The following is a 16530-nucleotide window of genomic DNA, read 5'->3' on the forward strand; positions in this document are numbered from 1 at the left end:
ATCTAATGCCCCCTTAACACCAAGCTCTAATATCTAATGCTCCCTTAACACCAAGCTTCCTTATCGGCCAACAGGAGTGAACGGATAAAAGTTTACAACATTTTTTAAATAAATAAAGTTTTATCTAAGCTATCATCAATTCATTTTCTTTAAATTATTTTATCTATTATTATGAAGACAATGAGCGTCCCAGCGGTTTCTCCGCCCATTGATATATGACAATAAGTCTATGCGCTTCGGAAATAAGTGAGAGCTGGGGTAATCACACCAATACATCCAGTCGTACGGACGTATTCCATATAACATGATGACCATTTAACCTCCCAACAGTTTTTGTATCGAACGAGTCTGAATGGTTAATATTGCAAACGAGTCTGAATATCGAATCAACTCCGACAAGGAGAAACAGGTGATGAATAGACGATTCTGGGGGCGAAGTTATAGTTGCTACGGAAGTTGCTGGGCATATATATTCAAGATGGCAGCTCCGTCCTTAGCAACCACCGAAACAGAGAGACCCCAACCCCACCCCCATGTGTGTGTTGTGTGTGTGTGTTGTGAGACGTCATTATTCATTTTGTGTGTATCACGTGATCAAATGTTCATATAACCAATGGGTCATATCCCTACAAAACCTGCCATCATTATGAAGATTTTCGTTGTTTGTTCCAATTGGTTAACACAGTGGTATAGTTTGTCACTGTTTGTTAACACAGTGGTAGACTTAACACAGTGGTATAGTTAATACAGTGGTATAGTTTGTCCCTGTTTGTTAACACAGTGGTATAGTTGTACACAGTGGTATAGTTAATACAGTGGTATAGTTTGTCCCTGTTTGTTAAAACAGTGGTATAGTTTGTCCCTGTTTGTTAACACAGTGGTATAGTTAACACGATGGTATAGTTAACACAGTGGTATAGTTAACACAGTGGTATAGTTAACATAGTGGTATAGTTAACACAGTGGTATAGTTAACACAGTGGTATAGTTTGCCCCTGTTTGTTATTCCAGTGGTATAGTTAACACAGTGGTATAGTTAACACAGTGGTATAGTTAACATAGTGGTATAGTTAACACAGTGGTATAGTTAACACAGTGGTATAGTTTGTCCCTGTTTGTTAACACAGTGGTATAGTTTGTCACTGTTTGTTAACATAGTGGTATAGTTTATCCCTGTTTGTTAACACAGTGGTAGACCTAACACAGTGGTATAGTTAACACAGTGGTATAGTTAACACAGTGGTATAGTTAACATAGTGGTATAGTTAACACAGTGGTATAGTTAACACAGTGGTATAGTTTGTCCCTGTTTGTTAACACAGTGGTATAGTTTGTTTCTGTTTGTTAACACAGTGGTATAGTTTGGCCCTGTTTGTTAACACAGTGATATAGTTTGTCCCTGTTTGTTAACACAGTGGTATAGTTAACACAGTGGTATAGTTTGTCCCTGTTTGTTAACACAGTGGTATAGTTAACACAGTGGTATAGTTAACACAGTGGTATAGTTTGTCCCTGTTTGTTAACACAGTGGTATAGTTTGTTTCTGTTTGTTAACACAGTGGTATAGTTTGTCTCTGTTTGTTAACACAGTGGTATAGTTTGTCTCTGTTTGTTAACACAGTGGTATAGTTTGTTTCTGTTTGTTAACACAGTGGTATAGTTTGTTTCTGTTTGTTAACACAGTGGTATAGTTTGTCTCTGTTTGTTAACACAGTGGTATAGTTTGTTTCTGTTTGTTAACACAGTGGTATAGTTTGTTTCTGTTTGTTAACACAGTGGTATAGTTTGTCTCTGTTTGTTAACACAGTGGTATAGTTTGTCTCTGTTTGTTAACACAGTGGTATAGTTTGTTTCTGTTTGTTAACACAGTGGTATAGTTTGTTTCTGTTTGTTAACACAGTGGTATAGTTTGTCTCTGTTTGTTAACACAGTGGTATAGTTTGTCCCTGTTTGTTAACACAGTGGTATAGTTTGTTTCTGTTTGTTAACACAGTGGTATAGTTTGTTTCTGTTTGTTAACACAGTGGTATAGTTAACACAGTGGTATAGTTAACACAGTGATATAGTTAACACAGTGATATAGTTTGTCCCTGTTTGTTAACACAGTGGTATATTTAACACAGTGGTATAGTTTGTCCCTGTTTGTTAACATAGTGGTATAGTTTGTCCCTGTTTGTTAACACAGTGGTATATTTAACATAGTGGTATAGTTTGTCCTTGTTTGTTAATACAATGGTATAAAGCCGGTAACAATGAAGTTGATATCCCGAGTTATTTATCAGTTGTTGGTGTCAGTAAACATGTCCATTGTTTTAAAACCGTGACATCATTACAAGGATTGGCCTAGCCACCCGGTATGTTAATTCGGTCATTATAAAAATAGTTTGATTATTTGATATCATCTATTAATACGGACTGAGTTAGTGTACACCAATACACACGACCCACGTGAGCTGTCCGAGAGACATATAGGGTCAGATTTCATCTAGTCATGCTACTGACTATTGTCAGGCTTGCTTACAAAACAATCCTACAGTATGTGTAAACTCATTATGTCCCTTCTCGTGAGCACTGATGCTCATGAATAATACAAGTTTAAAATATAACATGTTTTAATGATAATTCTACACAGGCAATATTCCTTCACGTGAAATTCACTTGAATTGAATTTCACATGAATTTCACATGAATTTCACGTGAAATTTTTTCAGGTGAATTTCAGGTGAAAAATTTCAGGTGAATTTCACGTGAAAAAAATATTCACGTGAATTTCACATGGAAAAAATATTCACGTGAATTTCACATGAAAAAAATTTCACGTGAATTTCACGTGAAAAAAATTCACGTGAAATTCACGTGAAGGAATATTGCCTGTGTAATATGTATGCAACTCGTGTGTAGCGTGATTTAGAGGAACCGTGTATTGGTACTTTATACTGTAATTGGTGTTAGAACGAGGAGATTCCTAATAAAGTGTAAAGATGGTGATATATTGTTTTGAAATAACTATAAATGTAGATACTATTTGAGATAGATTAGCAACGTGCCCTTGAACATAACAACATAACTGTCAACACACCAGCTGCTAAATACGAGGATTGTCATGAAAAGACACACTGGAGGCCAATCGTCAGTTTTGAAATAAGACATTCTACTACAAAGGAGAAGTGTCCATTCGGGCTCTGTGGTGGCTATCACCGATAAGTTTTATTTTTTTTGTATAAAATACTTTGAGGTTAGGTGGTCATTATATGACATAAGGTCGGGAGTTGTACTTTTTTAACATTGAAAAGTCTAACAACTGCTTTGGTCTAGCTTAGAACTGTTTATAGGCGGAATTTAAATGAATATTTTCATAAAGTTTTGTAATGGAATTATGATTGTGGAATGATTTTGAACTTGGTAAGTACTAAATGGAGATCTTGGCTAACATAATTAGACGTAATGCCCTGACACATACCATCAGTGATAATTATTTTATTGGTGGTAATATACAGATGGTGATGTATAACTTTGTCTCATAATATAGTCAGGAGATACTGGATATACAAACTCCACAATATCTAGTCAGGAGATACTGGATATACAAACTCCACAATATCTAGTCAGGAGATACTGGATATACAAACTCCACAATATCTAGTGAGGAGATACTGGATATACAAACTCCACAATATCTAGTCAGGAGATACTGGATATACAAACTCCACAATATCTAGTCAGGAGATACTGGATATACAAACTCCACAATATCTAGTCAGGAGATACTGGATATACAAACTCCACAATATCTAGTCAGGAGATACTGGATATACAAACTCCACAATATCTAGTCAGGAGATACTGGAATATACAAACTCCACAATATCTAGTTAGGAGATACTGGATATACAAACTCCACAATATCTAGTTAGGAGATACTGGATATACAAACTCCACAATATCTAGTCAGGAGATACTGGATATACAAACTCCACAATATCTAGTCAGGACATACTGGATATACAAACTCCACAATATCTAGTCAGGAGATACTGGATATACAAACTCCACAATATCTAGTCAGGAGATACTGGATATACAAACTCCACAATATCTAGTCAGGACATACTGGATATACAAACTCCACAATATCTAGTCAGGAGATACTGGATATACAAACTCCACAATATCTAGTCAGGAGATACTGGAATATACAAACTCCACAATATCTAGTCAGGAGATACTGGATATACAAACTCCACAATATCTAGTCAGGAGATACTGGATATACAAACTCCACAATATCTAGTCAGGAGATACTGGATATACACACTTATATCTTAATATTCATCTGGCTTGATGTTTTGTGTCGTGGATACAGAAGGTGTGGCATAACTATTTATCTTGTTTGATGTTTTGATGTGGATACAGAAGGTGTGGTCTAACTATTTATCTTGTTTGATGTTTTGTGACGTGGATACAGAAGGTGTGGTATAACTATTTATCTTGTTTGATGTTTTGTGACGTGGATACAGAAGGTGAGGTCTGACTATTTATCTTGTTTGATGTTTTGCGTCGTGGATACAGAAGGTGTTGTCTAACTATTTATCTTGTTTGATGTTTTGATGTGGATACAGAAGGTGCGGTCTAACTATTTATCTTGTTTGATGTTTAATGTCGTGGATACAGAAGGTGTGGTCTGACTATTTATCTTGTTTGATGTTTTGATGTGGATACAGAAGGTGTGGTCTAACTATTTATCTTGTTTGATGTTTTGTGACGTGGATACAGAAGGTGTGGTCTAACTATTTATCTTGTTTGATGTTTTGTGACGTGGATACAGAAGGTGTGGTCTAACTATTTATCTTGTTTGATGTTTGGTGTCGTGGATACAGAAGGTGTGGTCTAACTATTTATCTTGTTTGATGTTTTGATGTGGATACAGAAGGTGTGGTCTAACTATTTATCTTGTTTGATGTTTTGTGTCGTGGATACAGAAGGTGTGGTCTAACTATTTATCTTGTTTGATGTTTTGTGTCGTGGATACAGAAGGTGCGGTCTAACTATTTATCTTGTTTGATGTTTTGTGTCGTTGATACAGAAGGTGTGGTCTAACTATTTATCTTGTTTGATGTTTTGTGTCATTGATACAGAAGGTGCGGTCTAACTATTTATCTTGTTTGCTGTTTTGTGTCGTGGAAACAGAAGGTGCGGTCTAACTATTTATCTTGTTTGCTATTTTGTGTCGTGGAAACAGAAGGTGTGGTCTAACTATTTATCTTGTTTAATGTTTTATGTCGTGGATACAGAAGGTGCGGTCTAACTATTTATCTTGTTTGATGTTTTGTGTCATTGATACAGAAGGTGTGGTCTAACTATTTATCTTGTTTGATGTTTTGTGTCATTGATACAGAAGGTGCGGTCTAACTATTTATTTTGTTTGATGTTTTGTGTCGTGGATACAGAAGGTGTGGTCTAACTATTTATCTTGTTTGATATTTTGTGTCGTGGATACAGAAGGTGTGGTCTAACTATTTATCTTGTTTGATGTTTTGTGTCGAGGATACAGAAGGTGTGGTCTAACTATTTATCTTGTTTGATGTTTTAATGTGGATACAGAAGGTGCGGTCTAACTATTTATCTTGTTTGATGTTTTGTGTCGAGGATACAGAAGGTGCGGTCTAACTATTTATCTTGTTTGATGTTTTGTGTCATGGATACAGAAGGTGTGGTCTGACTATTTATCTTGTTTGATGTTTTGTGTCGAGGATATAGAAGGTGCGGTCTAACTATTTATCTTGTTTGATGTTTTGTGTCGAGGATACAGAAGGTGTGGTCTAACTATTTATCTTGTTTGATGTTTTGATGTGGATACAGAAGGTGCGGTCTAACTATTTATCTTGTTTGATGTTTTGATGTGGATACAGAAGGTGTGGTCTAACTATTTATCTTGTTTGATGTTTTGTGTCGAGGATACAGAAGGTGTGGTCTAACTATTTATCTTGTTTGATGTTTTGTGTCGTAGATACAGAAGGTGTGGTCTAACTATTTATCTTGTTTGATGTTTTGTGTCGAGTATACAGAAAGTGTGGTCTAACTATTTATCTTGTTTGATGTTTTGTGTCGTGGATACAGAGGGTGTAGTCTAACTATTTATCTTGTTTGATGTTTTGTGTCGTGGATACAGAAGGTGCGGTCTAACTATGTATCTAGTTTGATGTTTTGTGTCGTGGATACAGAAGGTGCGGTCTAACTATTTATCTTGTTTGATGTTTTGATGTGGATACAGAAGGTGCGGTCTAACTATTTATCTTGTTTGATGTTTTGTGTCGTGGATACGGAAGGTGCGGTCTAACTATTTATCTTGTTTGATGTTTTGTGTCATTGATACGGAAGGTGCGGTCTAACTATTTATCTTGTTTGATGTTTTGTGTCATTGATACAGAAGGTGTGGTCTAACTATTGATCTTGTTTGATATTTTGTGTCGTGGATACAGAAGGTGTGGTCTAACTATTTATCTTGTTTGATGTTTTGATGTGTATACAGAAGGTGCGGTCTAACTATTTATCTTGTTTGATGTTTTGTGTCGAGGATACAGAAGGTGTGGTCTAACTATTTATCTTGTTTGATGTTTTGTGTCGAGGATACAGAAGATGTGGTCTAACTATTTATCTTGTTTGATGTTTTGTGTCGAGGATACAGAAGATGTGGTCTAACTATTTATCTTGTTTGATGTTTTGTGTCGTGGATACAGAAGGTGCGGTCTAACTATTTATCTTGTTTGATGTTTTGTCGTGGATACAGAAGGTGTGGTCTAACTATTTACCTTGTTTGATGTTTTGATATGGATACAGTAGGTGCGGTCTAACTATTTTCCGTCGTTTTTGTGTAACGTAAAATAAAGGAGAGGGTTGCTATGTCCTCACAGCTGTAATTCATACTCACCTATTAGTATGTACAAAACTGTATCTCGGTATATGTCAATTGACTTGATAGAACAAGAATGAATGAATGCATTGATTTATGAATGGAGAATAGAATGTGTATATACATACATGTATACAAAGGGGTTCCGTACAGTAGGTACATCGGGGACGTCACCACAGAATATACTCAAATAATTTGACATAATTACGACAGTTAGACATGGCTATTGTCTTTTAAAACGTAAAGTTAGAGTCTTTAACGTAAAGTTATTAACAGTAAACAAAACAAATTATCTTATATTTTGTTTCACAAACTTACCCCATGGTTTCCATGCGTCCACTATTACACCTGGCCAAATCACACTCTGAAAAGATCGTACCAAAAAGTCCTGTAATAGGTACCGTGTGTAAACGAGGATTCGCCTGAGTGGACACCAGGATATCGGTAAAACACGGCGGGTCAACAGGAAGATTATTACTGCTACTAACTGATATCTTATATTAAAAATGGAACATACATTTTGTTTATTTCATGATAAAACACGTACCATGGGGGCCTGTTACATTCTGACGGATTGTGGTTGTGGCGTGTGATTATATTGGTGATACCATTAAGTTGACCATACCTAGTTAATGGCGCGCGCTCATATACAGGTCGATTGCCTTTACATGCTAATTAGCGTATAACGGTTAGGGACATTTGGGAGCGATTATAGCACAATTATACAGCTATCTCCACTTACCACTCAAAACGTTCTTACCCTTCATTATATCACAATTATACAGCTATCCCCACTTACCACTCAAAACGTTCTTACCCTTCATTATATCACAATTATACAGCTATCTCCACTTACCACTCAAAACGTTCTTACCCTTCATTATAGTATCGCTCGTTTTTGTAACTGTCATCTAATAACGATTTAACTTTTTGTCGACCAACAAAACAATAATGGAAAAGACTGTTTAGTCGATTTGGTAGGCGTGTTTGTTCGATCATTAATTGGTCGCCGTATAGACAAGTATATACACCCGCGTAGATCTAATCATATCTAATAGATTTCTAACTGGCAAATTAAATATTGTGTGACCGAGAAATACCTCCATATACCTACAATTACACCGTATCCTACCGACCCTAACCTACATATATATATATATATATATATACCTACAGAGACTACCATTACACCGTATCCTACCGACCCTAACCTACAGATATATATATATATATATATACCTACAGAGACTACCATTACACTGTATCCTACCGACGCTAACCTACAGATATATATATATACCTACAGAGACTACCATTACACTGTATCCTACCGACCCTAACCTACAGATATATATATATATATACCTACAGAGACTACCATTACACTGTATCCTACCGACCCTAACCTACAGATATATATATATACCTACAGAGACTACCATTATACTGTATCCTACCGACCCTAACCTACAGATATATATATATATATATACCTACAGAGACTACCATTACACCGTATCCTACCGACCCTAACCTACAGATATATATATATATATACCTACAGAGACTACCATTACACTGTATCCTACCGACCCTAACCTACAGATATATATATATATATACCTACAGAGACTACCATTACACTGTATCCTAGCGACCCTAACCTACAGATATATATATATATACCTACAGAGACTACCATTACACTGTATCCTACCGACCCTAACCTACAGATATATATATATATATATACCTACAGAGACTACCATTACACCGTATCCTACCGACCCTAACCTACAGATATATATATATATATACCTGCAGAGACTACCATTACACTGTATCCTACCGACCCTAACCTACAGATATATATATATATATACCTACAGAGACTACCATTACACCGTATCCTACCGACCCTAACCTACAGATATATATATATACCTACAGAGACTACCATTACACTGTATCCTACCGACCCTAACCTACAGATATATATATATACCTACAGAGACTACCATTACACTGTATCCTACCGACCCTAACCTACAGATATATATATATACCTACAGAGACTACCATTACACTGTATCCTACCGACCCTAACCTACAGATATATATATATACCTACAGAGACTACCATTACACTGTATCCTACCGACCCTAACCTACAGATATATATATATATATACCTACAGAGACTACCATTACACTGTATACTACCGACCCTAACCTACAGATATATATATATATACCTACAGAGACTACCATTACACTGTATCCTACCGACCCTAACCTACAGATATATATATATACCTACAGAGACTACCATTACACCGTATCCTACCGACCCTAACCTACAGATATATATATATATACCTACAGAGACTACCATTACACTGTATCCTACCGACCCTAACCTACAGATATATATAAATATATATACCTACAGAGACTACCATTACACTGTATCCTACCGACCCTAACCTACAGATATATATACCTACCGAGACTACCATTACACTGTATCCTACCGACCCTAACCTACAGATATATATATATATATATACCTACAGAGACTACCATTACACTGTATCCTACCGACCCTAACCTACATATATATATATATACCTACAGAGACTACCATTACACTGTACCCTACCGACCCTAACCTACAGATATATATATATATATATACCTACAGAGACTACCATTACACTGTATCCTAACGACCCTAACCTACAGATATATATATATACCTACAGAGACTACCATTACACTGTATCCTACCGACCCTAACCTACAGATATATATATATATATACCTACAGAGACTACCATTACACTGTATCCTACCGACCCTAACCTACATATATATATATATATATATACCTACAGAGACTACCATTACACTGTATCCTACCGACCCTAACCTACAGATATATATATATACCTACAGAGACTACCATTATACTGTATCCTACCGACCCTAACCTACAGATATATATATATATATATACCTACAGAGACTACCATTATACTGTATCCTACCGACTCTAACCTACAGATATATATATATACCTACAGAGACTACCATTACACTGTATCCTACCGACCCTAACCTACAGAGATATATATATATACCTACAGAGACTACCATTATACTGTATCCTACCGACCCTAACCTACAGAGATATATACAAAATGTATGTATATACCTACAGAGACTACCATTACACCGTATCCTACCGACTCTAACCTACAGATATATATATATATATACCTACAGAGACTACCATTATACTGTATCCTACCGACCCTAACCTACAGAGATATATACAAAATGTATGTATATACCTACAGAGACTACCATTACACCGTATCCTACCGACTCTAACCTACAGATATATATATATATATACCTACAGAGACTACCATTACACTGTATCCTAACGACCCTAACCTACAGATATATATATATACCTACAGAGACTACCATTACACTGTATCCTACCGACCCTAACCTACAGATATATATATATATACCTACAGAGACTACCATTACACTGTATCCTACCGACCCTAACCTACAGATATATATATATACCTACAGAGACTACCATTACACTGTATCCTACCGACCCTAACCTACAGATATATATATATATACCTACAGAGACTACCATTACACTGTATCCTACCGACCCTAACCTACAGATATATATATATATACCTACAGAGACTACCATTATACTGTATCCTACCGACCCTAACCTACAGATATATATATATATATACCTACAGAGACTACCATTACACTGTATCCTACCGACCCTAACCTACAGATATATATACCTACCGAGACTACCATTACACTGTATCCTACCGACCCTAACCTACAGATATATATATATATATACCTACAGAGACTACCATTACACTGTATCCTACCGACCCTAACCTACATATATATATATATACCTACAGAGACTACCATTACACTGTACCCTACCGACCCTAACCTACAGATATATATATATATATACCTACAGAGACTACCATTACACTGTATCCTAACGACCCTAACCTACAGATATATATATATACCTACAGAGACTACCATTACACTGTATCCTACCGACCCTAACCTACAGATATATATATATATATACCTACAGAGACTACCATTACACTGTATCCTACCGACCCTAACCTACATATATATATATATATACCTACAGAGACTACCATTACACCGTATCCTACCGACCCTAACCTACAGATATATATATATATACCTACAGAGACTACCATTATACTGTATCCTACCGACCCTAACCTACAGATATATATATATATATATATACCTACAGAGACTACCATTATACTGTATCCTACCGACTCTAACCTACAGATATATATATATACCTACAGAGACTACCATTACACTGTATCCTACCGACCCTAACCTACAGAGATATATATATATACCTACAGAGACTACCATTATACTGTATCCTACCGACCCTAACCTACAGAGATATATACAAAATGTATGTATATACCTACAGAGACTACCATTACACCGTATCCTACCGACTCTAACCTACAGATATATATATATATATACCTACAGAGACTACCATTACACTGTATCCTAACGACCCTAACCTACAGATATATATATATACCTACAGAGACTACCATTACACTGTATCCTACCGACCCTAACCTACAGATATATATATATATATACCTACAGAGACTACCATTACACTGTATCCTACCGACCCTAACCTACAGATATATATATATACCTACAGAGACTACCATTACACTGTATCCTACCGACCCTAACCTACAGATATATATATATATACCTACAGAGACTACCATTACACTGTATCCTACCGACCCTAACCTACAGATATATATATACCTACAGAGACTACCATTATACTGTATCCTACCGACCCTAACCTACAGATATATATATATATATATATACCTACAGAGACTACCATTACACTGTATCCTACCGACCCTAACCTACAGATATATATATACCTACAGAGACTACCATTATACTGTATCCTACCGACCCTAACCTACAGATATATATATATATATATATACCTACAGAGACTACCATTATACTGTATCCTACCGACCCTAACCTACAGAGATATTTCATTTCATTTCAGAAATATTTTATTAACAATACAAATATAAATAAATACAAAGTATTGTCAAAAGAATAAGACAACAGGCGCAATGCCTATATCAGTCTTCTTCTATTACTTCCGGTTAGGCTTGGTAGAAAGATGATATGTTTCACTTTATTATTTCTACAGAAATTATATATCATTACATGTATAGTATCTAATTCAAAAAGGGATTACTGTAAGGAATTATATGTTCATCATGAAATTAAATAGAATAGGTGTTATAATTATAGAGATAACTACTATTCAAAATTACTTAGTAAGAAAACAAAACTATTATTTGATAAAGTGAAGACACAACATATTTCCACCAAGCCTAAAATGAAAAGTTATATGTAATGTAATAAACAACAATAACTCACTCACACACATTCATTCATACTTTCATACTAGAATGTTATAAGGATGAATATTTAACATAACAAACTTGCTATAATAGTTGAGTAAATGTATATAATTGTATTACTACTAAAGACAGTATAACATATAGTTTCTTATTTATACACAGAAAAACGTTTTGAGGATTTAATATATAAGTTTACATGATATAGAATAGAGATATTTAAATGATCAGGAGCATTAATGATGCCACACACTAGGCATTGAAGATTTATATAACCTAACAAGTTGTAGATGGATAGAATATGGTGCCTAGAATTGGAATACATGGGACATTGAAAGAAAAAATGCACTAAATCTTCACTAGGAGCACCACATACACAGGATGGGTTATCAATCAGGTGATCAAAATGTTTATCATAATTAAGGTCACTTTTAAAATTTCTAAGTTGGCATAAAATTATGTTAAGTTGTCTGGGAGCAGAATTAATGAAAAGTTCAGAAATAGTTATATCATTAGTAGTTTTTAACTTACATTTAAAAGAAGAAATTGTAATAGAGACTACCATTACACCGTATCCTACCGACTCTAACCTACAGATATATATATATACCTACAGAGACTACCATTACAGATACCGACCCTAACCTACAGATATATATATATATATATATATATATATATACCTACCGAGACTACCATTACACTGTATCCTACCGACCCTAACCTACAGATATATATATATATACCTACAGAGACTACCATTACACTGTATCCTACCGACCCTAACCTACATATATATATATATATATACCTACAGAGACTACCATTACACTGTATCCTACCGACCCTAACCTATAAATACGAAATCAGCCTCATCATATTTTACCTGTATATTAGTTTAAGTTGATGCCGCATTTCTTATTCAACAATTTCCTTCTTTATTTCTCCCTTGATACTCCGTCATATTTGGTGATGACTGTTCGTCTTTTAAAGTAAGGAGTAGGGCTCTGTCCCCTGCCCGAAACAAATGGAAGGAGCTACTCCTGCGTAGCCCTCAGCATTTCCGGATTTAGAGGACAGGTTCGCCTGTACTAAGTATAATGTTCTTGGTGTCGTCTTTGTATGTTTTAACGAGGATGTACTATGACGTCGACGTCAGTTCAACCCCCAGGAGACAAACACAGCACTGTCTCCCAAAACACTCGCACACAATATAACCAAGTGTAATATATACTACATTATGTTGACGTGGTGTAATATATACTACATTATGTTGATAGGATACGTGGTGTAATATATACTACATTATGTTGATAGGATACGTGGTGTAATATATACTACATTATGTTGATAGGATACGTGGTGTAATATATACTACATTATGTTGATAGGATACGTGGTGTAATATATACTACATTATGTTGATAGGATACGTGGTGTAATATATACTACATTATGTTGATAGGATACGTGGTGTAATATATACTACATTATGTTGATAGGATACGTGGTGTAATATATACTACATTATGTTGATAGGATACGTGGTGTAATATATACTACATTATGTTGATAGGATACGTGGTGTAATATATACTACATTATGTTGATAGGATACGTGGTGTAATATATACTACATTATGTTGATAGGATACGTGGTGTAATATATACTACATTATGTTGATAGGATACGTGGTGTAATATATACTACATTATGTTGATAGGATACGTGGTGTAATATATACTACATTATGTTGATAGGATACGTGGTGTGATATATACTACATTATGTTGATAGGATACGTGGTGTAATATATACTACATTATGTTGATATGATACGTGGTGTAATATATACTACATTATGTTGATAGGATACGTGGTGTAATATATACCACATTATGTTGATAGGATACGTGGTGTAATATATACTACATTATGTTGATAGGATGTGTGGTGTAATATATACTACATTACGTTGATAGGATACGTGGTGTAATATATACTACATTATGTTGATAGGATACGTGGTGTAATATATACTACATTATGTTGACGTGGTGTAATATATACTACATTATGTTGATAGGATACGTGGTGTAATATATACTACATTATGTTGATAGGATACGTGGTGTTATATATACTACATTATGTTGATAGGATACGTGGTGTAATATATACTACATTATGTTGATAGGATGTGTGGTGTAATATATACTACATTATGTTGATAGGATACGTGGTGTAATATATACTACATTATATTGATAAGATACGTGGTGTAATATATACTACATTATGTTGATAGGATGTGTGGTGTAATATATACTACATTACGTTGATAGGATACGTGGTGTAATATATACTACATTATGTTGGTAGGATACGTGGTGTAATATATACTACATTATGTTGATAGGTGTAATATAAACTACATTATGTTGATAGGTGTGATATATACTACATTATGTTGATAGGATACGTGGTGTAATATATACTACATTATGTTGATAAGTGTAATATATACTACATTATGTTGATAGGATACGTGGTGTAATATATACTACATTATGTTGATAGGATACGTGGTGTAATATATACTACATTATGTTGATAGGATACGTGGTGTAATATATACTACATTATGTTGATAGGATACGTGGTCAATATATACTACATTATGTTGATAGGATACGTGGTGTAATATATACTACATTATGTTGATAGGATACGTGGTACAATATATACTACATTATGTTGATAGGATACGTGGTGTAATATATACTACATTATGCTGATAGGATACGTGGTGTAATATATACTACATTATGTTGATAGGATGTGTGGTGTAATATATACTACATTGTGTTGATAGGATACGTGGTGTAATATATACTACATTATGTTGATAGGATACGTGGTCAATATATACTACATTATGTTGATAGGATGTGTGGTGTAATATATACTACATTATGTTGATAGGATACGTGGTCAATATATACTACATTATGTTGATAGGATACGTGGTGTAATATATACTACATTATGTTGATAGGATACGTGGTGTAATATATACTACATTATGTTGATAGGATACGTGGTGTAATATATACTACATTATGTTGATAGGATACGTGGTGTAATATATACTACATTATGTTGATAGGATACGTGGTGTAATATATACTACATTATGTTGATAGGATACGTGGTGTAATATATACTACAGTATGCGTTCTGTTTAGAAGTGGATGTTGACCATGAACCTAAGACTACTCGTAGTTTACCTTCATTTCCCATACCACTTTAGGATTACATAATACACTGTACGTCTATAGCCTCATACTAATAGAAATTAAAACAAAGGAGTCATCAAACCAAAAACAAGGACAACGACCGAAGCTTTCGACATATCGAAACAAGAAGGAAAGCAACAACCAGAGAGGAGAGGTGTTTGTTATCGTGCCTCTAAACAGATCGGTTTTATGAAAACAGTACGCTTTAGTAACACGAGTTAAAATGATAGACATCAGACATACCAAATCGAGACCGGAAGGAACACCAACTGAACCCTGAACATCGGATTAGCCGGAAACATACCAACAAGGACAGTTAGTTTTTCAGAATCCTTCTCAGAATATTATGTTGGGGAACAGTTAACTTACCTCCGGAAACACAATCTGGTGTGTTCCAAGCACGACTGTCACCACCACTGTCCGTTCTAGATGTTAAAACGATTCTGTATATAACAAATGTAGACCCGCTGCGTTAATCAGCCCGTGATATTTAGGACATGAAAGTTAAATGTATTACCTATATTGATATTATTAGTCTGTGGCATTAACTGGATATCCGATTACGGTCGACACAGTGCCAGGATATGTAACATGACGTAGTGTCCTATTGTACGGATTAAGTTTGACGGTAACACGGGTCGTTTTTAATGTGCTCTCCACATATTTTCATAACTTCTTTTCTCTAACGCAAAAATTCCCATTCGACTATGGTGTAAACTAAAAAAATCCACCACATGGTCAATACACACAGTC

At 35.0% G+C, this 16530-nt stretch overlaps 1 protein-coding gene across 2 annotated transcripts in view; it reads right to left on the bottom strand.

The window, feature by feature from the left end:
- The window catches only part of LOC117328291 (protein sidekick-1-like), a 38550-nt gene extending 22281 nt beyond the window's left edge, over window positions 1-16269 (bottom strand). For both annotated transcript variants that reach the window (XM_033885813.1, XM_033885811.1), the window contains exons 1-2: window positions 16147-16269; window positions 7229-7274 (exon numbers count right to left, since the gene is read on the bottom strand). In XM_033885813.1, the coding sequence (XP_033741704.1) occupies window positions 7229-7242 (14 nt within the window). In that variant the 5' untranslated portion in view covers window positions 7243-7274; window positions 16147-16269. The remainder of the gene's footprint in view (window positions 1-7228; window positions 7275-16146) is intronic.
- Between the last annotated feature and the right edge of the window lie 261 nt (window positions 16270-16530).

The sequence above is a fragment of the Pecten maximus genome, chromosome 5 (genome assembly GCF_902652985.1).
Source record: "Pecten maximus chromosome 5, xPecMax1.1, whole genome shotgun sequence".
Lineage (NCBI taxonomy): Eukaryota > Metazoa > Mollusca > Bivalvia > Pectinida > Pectinidae > Pecten > Pecten maximus.